The sequence below is a fragment of the Panthera leo genome, chromosome D4 (genome assembly GCF_018350215.1).
Source record: "Panthera leo isolate Ple1 chromosome D4, P.leo_Ple1_pat1.1, whole genome shotgun sequence".
Classification (NCBI taxonomy): Eukaryota; Metazoa; Chordata; class Mammalia; order Carnivora; family Felidae; genus Panthera; species Panthera leo.
The window spans coordinates 43,674,805-43,686,643 of record NC_056691.1 but is presented as its reverse complement, the minus strand read 5'-3'; the positions used below and the strand labels follow the sequence as shown (position 1 = coordinate 43,686,643).

General features: G+C 37.5%; 1 protein-coding gene and 1 pseudogene across 1 annotated transcript in view; one reads left to right on the top strand and one right to left on the bottom strand.

Moving 5' to 3' along the window:
* Nucleotides 1-3,054: 3,054 nt before the first annotated feature.
* The window catches only part of HAUS6 (HAUS augmin like complex subunit 6), a 38,028-nt gene continuing 29,243 nt past the window's right edge, over nt 3,055-11,839 (top strand). The window contains exons 1-4 of the mRNA XM_042912650.1: nt 3,055-3,462; nt 7,816-7,911; nt 9,573-9,651; nt 10,183-10,315. Coding sequence (XP_042768584.1) covers nt 3,335-3,462; nt 7,816-7,911; nt 9,573-9,651; nt 10,183-10,315 — 436 coding nt within the window. The 5' untranslated portion in view covers nt 3,055-3,334. The remainder of the gene's footprint in view (nt 3,463-7,815; nt 7,912-9,572; nt 9,652-10,182; nt 10,316-11,839) is intronic.
* Nucleotides 6,345-7,229, bottom strand: LOC122205494 (annotated as a pseudogene).

Below are 11,839 nucleotides of genomic sequence, written 5' to 3'. Positions count from 1 at the left end.
TTAAAATGTTTATTTTTGAGAGGGAGCGAGAGAGAGAAAGAGTGAGAGTACAAACAGGGGAGGAGCAAAGAGACAGAGGGAGACAGAATCCGAAGCAGGCTCTAGGCTCTGAGCTGTCAGCACAGAGCCCGACATGGGGCTCGAACCCACAAACTGTGAGATCATGACCTGAGCCAAAGTCAGAAGCTTAACTGACTGAGTCAGATCATGACCTGAGCCAAAGTCAGCTTAACTGACTGAGTCACCCAGGTGCCTCTAGACTGAGCGGTTTAAAAAACAAACATTTATTTCTCACAGTTCTGAAGGCTGTAAGTTTGAGATGTTTCAGCACGATTGGGTTTTGGTGAAGACTCTTCCTGGTTGCAGAGTCCACTTCTTTTTGTATCCTCTGATGGCAGAAAGAGCAGAGAGAGAGAGAGAGAGAGAGAGAGTAAGCAGGCTCTCTTGTGACTCCTCTAAGGGTATTAATCCTATTCAGGAGGGTTCTACCCTGATGACTTCATTTAATGCTAATTACCTCCCAGAGACCCCGCTTTCTAATACCGTCACATTGAGGAATGGGATTACAATATAGGAATGGAGTGGGGGGAGAGGGAGGCACAAACATTCAGTTCATAACAAACAATAAATTAGAATTTTCATTTTGCAATCCCCAAGGAATTAATAGACCTAGGCATTTAGCATCAACGCCTGTCAATGGCATAAATGAAGCTATGTACTGCCTGAAACAACATACATCAACTATCATCTAGACTTGCCAAAGGGATCATACCTGAATGTCATCAATCCTCTGGATCCAGGTGTCATTTTGAAGGAAATACAGAAGATAGAGACAGAGAAGAACGTGTTGAACTGCAGCAAGGATGCAGTTGTAAGAAAACATTAAAAGAAAAAATTGTAAGGAAAAAAAGGAGTGGGGGAGGATGGAGGAAAGCCTGTATATTAAGTGATATTATTTAAAAAGAACCCAACCCTGTGAAAGACTGAAAAAAAAAAAAGAAAAAGGTAAGGGAAATACAAATAGTGTCTAGAGAAGTACACTTAGGTGGTAAAACTGTAAGACAATGCAAAGAAGTGATTACTATAAAAGTGAGAATGGTGTTTATTTTTGGGGAAGTGAGGGGTTTCTGGGATGGCTGGAAAAGTTTTATTTCTTGTCCTTGGTGGTGGTCACAAGGGCTTCACCTACAATAATACATTAAGCTATTTTTTTAGAAAGTAAATTGGATTGCTGGCATGTAAATCTTGAGTGGATTGGCACATGAATTTGCTGTTTTCTGAACTTAATTCTCTGGCCTTTCCATGCTTTATTTATGCTACCCAGTACCCATTGAATAAAACTCCTTCAGAAGCAGTTTCGATGCTTGCGAAAGAAGAATGCCAGTTGATATGAGCAGCTTTGGAAAGTTACTATTAGCAGTGAAGTGGGTATAGAAAACTTTGGGGAGGGGGTGCCTGGGTGGCTCAGTCGGTTAATCGCCCAACTTTGGCTAGGGTCATGATCTCACAGTTTGTGAGTTCAAGCCCTGTGTCTGGCTCTGTGCTAACAGTTTGGAGACTGCTTCGGATTCTGTGTCTACCCTTCTCTCTGCTCCTGTTCTGCTCATGCTCTGTTTCTCTCTCCTACAAAAATAAATAAACATTAAAAAAAAAAGAAAAAGAAAATTTTTGGAGAAATTTTGTTGTAATAAGAAGTGGAGTAGTAGCTAGAAAGGCATTGGGGTCAATGGATTTTTTTTTTAAACAATGGAAGCACAGCATGTTTGTATACTTATGGGAAGAATTGGTAATGCAGGAGAGAATAAAGGACAGATGCTGGAGCAAACTCTTTGAGTAGGAGAAAATGAATATGACCTGTTGAATAAGTCAAAGGACTAATCTTAGGGAGGTGCACCTTGATTCATCCAGACTAATAAGATTAATATAGGCAAAGATACAGGCAGGTTGGTAAACTGTTGATTGAAGGTCTTTCCTGGAAGCATCTATTAACTAAGGACAAAAGACAACATCGAGAGGAGGAGAAAGGAAGCATTGGACATTTAAGGGAAGAAGATATGTACAATTGTGTGGAGAGTGAGATTTAGGGTAAATAGGGTGGAGAGGGGCAGGCCTAAGAGCCCATTGGAGGTGTCATGAATTTTGAGTGACAGCAGGCATCATGGTTGTGTTTAGGGGCTAAGTTGCAGTTGTGGGATAGGCAGAAAACTGGATGCAGTAGGGACTTGGGTTCTGCCAGATAAACCTGGCAAAGAGAAAAAGGGGCCAGATTATTGAGAAGAGTTCAAGGAACTGAGAGGCCAGGACACTGTAAGGTCATCTAAGTGGATACTGAAATCAGCAAAAATTATCCCAAGAGTAATGTGGGAGAGACAAGCAAGTCTAAATCTAAAAAATGAGGTCCAGCACCCAATCTTACACAAGACCTCTGGAAGCAAGAGTTGTGGGAGAAAGCATAAAATTCAAAGCAGCTGGTTTTAGTGAGGCAATAATTGCCAGAGGTGATAATAAGAAATAAGTATTATAGCCCCCCCCCCCCCATTTCCAGGCACTGTTGTATATGGGGTGTGAGGGAGAAAACAGTCATCAGTAGAGAGGGTTGCAGGAGGAAGCTGTATACTTAGGGGAGAGCCAGATTTCTTACAGCAGGAAGAAGAAAGGAACATTTAGCACTTGAGGGCACACAAGATTTTACTAATAATACACCTGGGGCTTAGGGGTTAGATGTGTTTAGATCTCACAGCTAGTGAGGCAGGTGAAAACGGAACCCAATGCTTTTTCACTACACCGAGTCAGAGTCCTAAATCTACGGCTTTTAGCCAATGAAATAGACCTACATGAGCAAAAAGAATGAGAGATACTAAAAATCAGAAAGCGCGAAGCTGCACAACCCTGCAAGATACTTTTTGCAGTTACCCAAGAGCAATAGTCGCTGGCAGCGCAATGCAGTGTGGGTCTTGTAGTGTTTTGTCTGGGCCTGACGGAAAGGGAGGGAGAGAAGGGCGCTTTGCATGGCGGGAGATATAGTCGGCCGAGGAAGTCCCTCCTCCCCCGGAAGCCGGGCAGCGCCGGCGTTTACCGCCTTTCCGGAAGCGCGGGAGTCTTGGTCTCTATTACCTTAGCTTAGGCAGTTGTACCATAGTACCGTTAGGTTCTTCATTTCCCTGAGACTTTACGGCCGTTTGAGGTGAAATGGCTCCGGGCGAGAGAGGAACAAGCGGTGGCAATGGAGGGGCCGCCACTACCTCAGGCTGCCCGTAGGGAGGGAGCATGAGGGGCCTCTGAGTCGTTTGGGCCTGCCCTTAGTTCCTTTGCAGTAATACTGCCTACCGCGAAGATGAGCTCGGTCTGGGTCACCTCTTTCGAGAAGGAGCATCTTTGGATGTATCTGCAGGCGCTCGGCTTTGAGCCAGGCCCGGCCACCATTGCCTGCGGAAAGATCGTGTCTCACACGCACCTCGGAGTGTAAGGAGCCTCGGGCTGGCGGGGCGGGGGAGTCCGAGCCCAGACGCGTTGGTGTGACCCACCCTTTCGCGGACCTGGCAGGTTGATGAATCGAGCGGTCGAGCGGTTACTTTGTGCCAGCAGTGGCTACAAAGCCCTTGCTCCCAGTGGCTGCCAGCCTGGTGGCAGAAGCTAATAATTGTGGGACCGTGCCGGGAGCGCTTTGTAGGGGAGTAATGTCTGCAGTTGGGGCAGAACTGGAGGGACAGCTTAATTCTGCTTTAGTGTTGACGTTGGGTGGTCTGCGAAGTTGAGGGAGGGGTGGCAGTGGAAGGGTGTGGGAACAGTATGTTCAACGGCTTTAGGACTCAAGGGAGCCTTTTAATTTTAAGGTGGTTCTTTATAACTTTTACTTTTTGAATTAGCAAAAACTTTTTTCTGTAGTAAGCAAAAAAAAAAAAAATGGTAGAAAAGTGTATTAAGTTGGATAGTAAAAGGACCTTCCCTACTTTGTCACTGGTATAATAGTTATCATAAATCTAAATACTTTATGTTTCTGTGTCTAAACTTACCAACTTTAGAGTATTATCTTACCCGCTGTAGGCCAAGAGAAATTTGAGATACATAGGCTATTTCCTGTCCTCAGTCTTTTGACTTTTCTGATTATTTGAGTTCTTAGAGTGGCAGTATTTATTTATTTATTTTTAATTTTTATTTTAGAGTGTGAGTGGGGGAGAGGGGCAGGGGGGGGGGGGAGAGAGAGAGAGAGAGAGAGAGAGAGAGAGAAATAAAGAATTTCTTAAGCAGGCTGCATACTTAGTGCCCAGCTGGACTGCAGGGCTTGATCCCCTAACCGTGGGATTAAGACCTGAGCTGAGATCTAGAGTCAGACACTCAACGACTGAGCCACCCAGGTGCCCCATAGATGTCCTTTTTAAAATGCTTCAAGCATGAATGTACCATCAAATTTATTTCAAAATTTTCTTAAAGATTTTTTATTCATTTACATTTATATGTCGTAAAATTCATTGTTTTTTTAGTGAAGTCATAGGATTTTCTAGTTTCTGTGCAGAAGTAGTTGTGTAACCACTTATAAAGTTAAACATATGCTTAACATATATGATCCAACAATTTCATTACTGAGTATTTGCCCAGAAGATTTGCACTTTGGAAAAATCATTCTGGTTGTATTACAGAGAATGAATTAGAGGGGGAATTAGAACTTTGCAGTTAGATAGGCCTAAACTAAGGCAGCAATGAGAATGGAAAGAAAGGGTGATTCATTCAGTTTGTTTATTCAACAGGTATTAATTGAACCCAGTATTGGACCTAGATATACAGTGGTGAACAGAATAGACATAAATTTTTCCCTTAGAGAATGTCAGTCTAGTGGATGAACAAACCTTCATTCAACAAATGTCTTTTTTTTTTAATTTATTAGGCACATCGTTTAATGTCTCTAATTCTCTCTTCAAACAGTTTATCTAGTGAGTTATAACAGTTATCTCACAAAGAAGGCAAGATGATTAAATCATAAATAGGTACAAAAGGCCAAGAATAGTGCTTGGGAATATAAGTTCCCAATACATATTAGGACTTTTCTCTTTATTAGTCAACTTTGTAGATCTTTTTTTTTTTTTAATTTTTTTTTTTAATTTTTTAAAATTTACATTCAAATGAGTTATCATATAGTGCAACAGTGATTTCAGGAGTAGATTCCTTCGTGCCCCTTACTCATTTAGCCCATCCCCTCTCCCACAACCCCTCCCATAACCCTCAGTTTGTTCTCCATATTCATGAGTCTCTTCTGTTTTGTCCTCCTCCCTGTTTTTATATTATTTTTGTTTCTCTTCCCTTATGTTCATCTGTTTTGTCTCTTAAAGTCCTCATATGAGTGAAGTCATGATTTTTGTCTTTCTCTGCCTAATATCACTTAGCATAATACCCTCTAGTTCCATCCACGTAGTTGCAAATGGCAAGATTTCATTCTTTTTGATTGCCAAGTAATACTCCATTGTATATCTATACCACCTCTTCTTTATCCATTTATCCACCGATGGACATTTGGGCTCTTTCCATACTTTGGCTATTGTTGATTGTGCTGCTATAAACATGGGGGTGCATGTGCCCCTTCAAAACAGCACACCTGTATCCCATGGATAAATGCCTAGTAGTACAATTGCTGGGTGGTAGGGTCTATTTTTAGTTTTTTGAGGAACCTCTATACCGTTTTCCAGAGTGGCTGCACCAGCTTGCATTCCCACATTCAACAAATGTCTTATTAAAAATTATAATAAGTGTCAAAGTGAAGACAACAGGGTACTATGTGAAAAAAATATCTGGTTTGAGAGATAAGGTAGGAGCTTCACTTGTGTTCGTTGAGGAATAGAAATATTTCAAGGACAAAAGTGTTGTTTGACATAGGAGTAAGCATGGGAATTTTAACTCTTTTTTTTTTCAACGCCAGAACATAGCTTTATGTGTTCATAGAAGGAGCATTCATGTATTATTTGTCATGAATTCCAATGCCTCACAGCTCCTTTTGTAATTGCCTAACTTCTAAGCCAGTTTCTTTTTAGATTCTGAAAATAAGGAACCACCCAATTGAGATCCCTCAGATCATTGTTGAAAATGTATTATTGAACATGGAAATATCTCAGACCCCTGTTCTAAATGTTAAAAATATTTTATATTAAAATTTTTGTGGGACGCCTGGGTGCCTCAGTTGGTTGAGCCTCCGACTCTTGATTTCAGCTCAGGTCATGATCTCACAGTCTAGTGATTGAGCCCCAAGTTGGGCTCTGTGCTGAGCGTGGTGCCTGCTTGGTCTTCTTTCTCATCTCTCTCTCAAAAAAAAATTTATATTAGCACATAGACTATCCTTAGATATACTGTATTATGTTCTAGTGAGTTTCTGTTTTTCTCTTTTTGATAATGTCTTCGGTTTCCTTTGAGACCTTTCCTTTATAGTTATTTGGTTCTTTGGCTTTTAACTTTTGTTGATACTCCATGGCAAGCTGTTCTCTTTTGCACCCATGCAAATGACCTTTTTATGCTAGAGTAATGGGGGAGCACTCTCATAATTTCTTATCTGATAACTTTGGCAGGTTATTTCTTTTCCTTCTTGAGTGTAAACTTTATTGGGGGTGTGTTCCATTTCTATCTCCTTTTCATTTATTCAGAGAACTTAAATTGCTTTTTTCATTTTCCATTCTACTACTCTGCCTTCACTGCTAGGCCTTTGAAAAATGGTGGCTGTATCTCCATGCCAAGTTTTCCTTGTTTTGCCCTGGAAGTTGGCATAGTTAGCTTAAAATCCTACAGGTAGGCCATGGAGTGGAACACGGTGTCTGAGGTGGATCCTTTCATTCAGCAGGTTGTTGCTGTAGATGAAGTTCAGAAAACTCTCCTCCTCTTGGCTCTGACAGTTCCTGAAGCCTGAATTTTCTGTGTCTTACCAGACACCAAGGGTTGAGACAGGGGCGTGAGGAGTAGACATCCATTGTACAACAGTGGCTGATGACTCTGGCCCAGTGGCTGCCATAGTGCCCTTATGTTAACTCTTGATTCCTTACAGCATTTCTTACAAGGTTTAGTTTGTTGTTATTTTTAACATATTGTATTTTTTTTAGGCGTTGTCTTGATTAGCTAGGGAAGTCGGAAAAACCAAAACTTTAAAAGACTTGCCAGAATTACATTATATGATGATGGTTCTGGAGTTAAAATGTAATGGTAAAGACATTGGACTCGGGTCAGATAACATACTTCAAATCACTGCTCTTGCACATCCTGGTTATATGATTTTGGGTAATTTTAGCAAACCTCTAAATTAAAAAAATTTTCATCTGTATAATGAGAGTAATCAAACTACATTCTAATGTCGTAGAATAATCCATGGTAAAGCAGCTAGCACAGTATTTCATGGTTGTTGTGAAGATTAGATGATTTATTGCCTGTAAAAGGCTTAAAATAATACCTGGGAAGTGATAAACTATTATTAGTTACTTTTATTATTATTCAGTAAATGTTGGTTTGTATCATCTTCACCATGTCATAGGCCATAGTTTTCTCTTTACCTAATTAGGCTTTCCTTTTTTTGTACGATATTCTCATTGCAGTAAAGGAAGTTCTACCAGTTTTCTTCTATTTGATCTGTACTTTCAGACTCAGAAAGTAAAAGTTTATTGTTTTTCTTATAAAAATGAACATGAATGAAAAATTAATTTGCCTTGACCTCTTGAAGAGAATTAAAAATATTAATTTGTGTTAAACTCTTACACAGCTTTTGATGATGTTTCCTTTTATTAACGATTTCTTCTCCCCCTCCCCCCCTCTTTTTTTTTTTCCTGTTTCTATTTCTTTTTAAACTACTAGGAACATGTTTGACAAGTTGAATCGTGATGCCTTTCAAATCGTTTCTTATTTTTTGTTCCAAACGCTGGACCAGTCTCTCACCAAAGAAGTTTTCAAGTGAGTCAGGTTAATTTATTTTCTTTTTGTAGGTAGTCATTCTCTAATTTGAAAAGGGAGTATGCTTTGGTGTAAACCAGAATTTCAACTTTGGCCTTTCATTATTATTTTGAACGGATGTCACAAAAATCAGGTGTGAGTCTTAGAAATTTAGTGTTCAAGCTTTGTATATCTGAGTGATTTTTCTTTGGTACTTATCTTAAAATCATTGATTATTTCATGGATAAGATAGATTTTGTTTTATAAAATTATTTCCTAACATTTTTCATAATTATAAGGCGAAACAGTTAATTGGTACCAATCTATCTATATGGCTCACTTTGTCCTTTCTTTGTTTTTTGCTGGATTACCCCCTGCCTTACTCCTTTTCCTGTAGGCAGTGTTACTTGTTTTATCTACTTTTACTTTTAGATTTCTGTAAATCCTTACTATTTTTGTCGGTGATATACAAAAGTGTCAAATGCTGTAGGTGAAAATCATTCCTATTAAACTTAGTCTCATGTTAGATACTGTTGAATATTAAATAGTTCAAGGAGGAGATAAAAATGTGAATACCCATTAACCTTGGTTCCAAGTTCTTTTGCATGTGATTTGGGTTTCCTTCGTCAGAAGAAGTGTTAAAATATGTTTTAATATTTATATTATGCCATTGTCCTCTTAAATAGAAAAGCAACAAGTAAATCATTTGTTTAGGCTTTGTTATTTTTGATAATTTATTCTTAATATTTTGTCTTCAGTTATGAGTGACCAGGAGAACAGGTATTTTTAAAACATTTTTTTGGAAATCTGTATCATTAAACTGTAGGGTTTTCTCTGCTAAATAAAAATAGATTTTCTGATTTTTTTTTTCCTGATGATAAACAAAATACAGCTCATTTTAAGCAATTCGAGAAATACAAAAAATGTAAGGAAGGAAGTAAAAATCATGCCTAAACTCACCAACCAGAAAATATCACTGTTGACATTCCAGCCTTTTAGTCTATTTATTCCGTGCATACTTAATTTTTTATATGACTATAGAATGTATTTTATGCTATAGATACATAAAAAAAAATTGCCTCAGGATACAAATTTATCAGGGGAAAGCAATAGGTAAATTTTAAAGTCTATTATTTTTGACTAAAACAAAGGCAAAACTTTTTAATAATTTTATATCTTGTTTAAACACAAAACAGTAGCACACACTGAGTATGATATGGATTATCTCTAGGAGTCAAAAGCTCTTATGTCATTCCTTCTGTACTCTTCTGTGTAACTATGTTTCTCTCTCTCTCTCTCTCTCTCTCTCTCTCTCTCTCTTTCTTTTTCCAGGCTTAACGTACTAATTTATATATACCATCTTTATGCATTAGTGCAGTGAATCCATTGAGAGTGTGGTCTTTAGCTGATTCGTACTAATTTTAATGGTGATTCATTCCTTCACTTAACATACCTATTCACTGATGATTTACAGTAAACTGACCTTAGTCTTATAGTTATTTATAAAGAAAAAGACCCAATTTCTCACAAGTTGGTGTCTTTCTTTAGTTGAAATCTACAAATGTTAGTCTTGTTTCATTTAGCATTAATGTTTCTAGTGTAGGAAATAAGTTTCATGTTTAAAAATTTTGCTCAGTTTTTTTTTTGTTGATATTTCTAATGCTTTTATATTTGTTTTTAAGGCTTTGTTGGCCTCCGTTTGACCAAAAAAGTGACACTGAATTCCGGAAACATTGCTGTGAATGGTTAAAAAAGATTTCTGTAAGTATTCTCTTTCTGGAAGATACAAACTTTAAGAAGTTAGAAACTACGTTAAATTTTTTGTTCTGGCTTTATTGAAGTGTAATTATACATTAAATTTTTGGAGGTGAAATCTTTTTATTTCTCTTACGTTCACAGTATAATAGCAAGGAAATATTTGTTAGAATAACACTTTTGGATGGTTTTGGTTAGTATTCTATTTCTAGGAAATCAGCTTTATTGGCTAGATGCATTGGAAATAGGCTTTTGAGTTCCTAGGATTTTATATCATAGTTTTTGTTTAAAGAAAACTTTTTTTGACCGTAGATTATTTTAGCTGTGTCCCCACATAGTATCAATAATTGTGGCTTTATATTGTAATTATTTTTTGTGACCCAGTCCACCAAGAATTTAGAAAGATTCAAATAGTCAGCTTCTGGTTCAAGTGGACTAATCCTGTTCAGTCCTGTTATGCTACAAAAACAGGATGATATAAGTATAAAGGTTATTATTGATAAGGTCTTCAAATCATCTGATTTCTTTTTTCCATAGGCTGAATGTGGAAGTGGCTTTCCTCAAGTTGTTGGTTCACTATTTCTTTCTCCTGGTGGTCCTAAATTTATTCATCTGATGTATCATTTTGCAAGATTTGTTGCAATAAAATATATAAAAACCCATTCTAGAAGTAAGTTAAATTTTTAGTAGGATTTTTTTTGTTTTGAGTTTAAAATTTTTATTGTTCTTCATAATATATGAATCATAAAGAGATTTTAATACAACAAGGTAAGATAAAAACATTAATTTACCTCAAAAGATATATAGTTAATATTCTACCGGTACTGTAGTTTGAAAGTTTCTAATGAATATGAGTAACTATTCAGATTATTTTTGTATGTTCTAATACAGGGATTGGGAAACATTTTCTGTATAAGGCTAGATGGTAAATATTTTAGGCTTTGTGGATTACACAGGTCTCTTTCTCATGTACTTCTTTGTGTTTTTTTTTTTTAAAAAAATGCAACCCTTTGGGGTGCCCGGGTGGTTCAGTTGGTTAAGTGTCTGACTCTTGATTTCAGCTCAGGTCATGATCTCATGGTTTGAGTTCGAGCCCTGCAACAGGCTCTGTGCTAACAGTGCGGAGCCTGCTTGGGATTCATTCATATTCTCTCTTCTCTCTCTCTCTCTCTCTCTCTCTCTCTCTCTGTTTTTCTCCCTTCCTCCCCCTCACCCACTCACGTCCCTCTCGCTCTCTCTCTCTCTGTCTCAAAATAAATAAACTTAAAAAAAGAATACAACCCTTTAAAAACATAGAAAGCATTCCTAGCTTGCTGACCTGACAAAACTAGCCAGAGGGCTAAATTAAACTTGCAGGTTATAGTTTGCCTCTACTACATTGTATTAAATGTTGTGTTGTGTGAGGTTTACTTTGGCTGCTATCAATGTATTTAATTTTTTTGTTAGAAATTGCTGTTGTAAAGGGATTTGATCTGTTTCCTCATTCATGGAAACAAAATATTTGATTTTTAAGCTAAGACCTAAAAAGCATTCTTAAAAGAATGCTATTTGTAGTTTACTTTTTATTTATTTATTTATTTATTTATTTATTTTTTTTAACATTTATTTATTTTCGAGACAGAGAGAGACAGAGCATGAATGGGGGAGGGTCAGAGAGAGGGAGACACAGAATCTGAAACAGGCTCCAGGCTCTGAGCTTTCAGCACAGAGCCTGACGCGGGGCTCGAACCCACGGACCGTGAGATCATGACCTGAGCCGAAGTCGGCCGCTTAACCGACTGAGCCACCCAGGCGCCCCATTTGTAGTTTATTAAATATGCTTTTCTGTTTAATTGGTTTATGCTTATAAAACACGGGTAAGAAAGTACAGAAAAGTGGATGCGACAAAACCCCATCCGTCTTCCAATTTCTGCAGACAACCATTGCTGACATTTTATGTCATTTATTTTCTTTTAATATTAAAAAATTTTTTTATACATATTTATACATTTTAATTACTTTGAATAGGTAATATTTTTCATTATTCAAAATCAAAAGGTGAAAAAATTTATCTTTCACTTCTGTGCTCTACCTAGTTTGCCTTCATAGAAGCAAGCAGTGTAATCCACAATACAGGCAAATACATGTATAATATATATTTATATATTATACATATATTTATACATATATTCTTTTTTTTTAAATCCTAAATGGT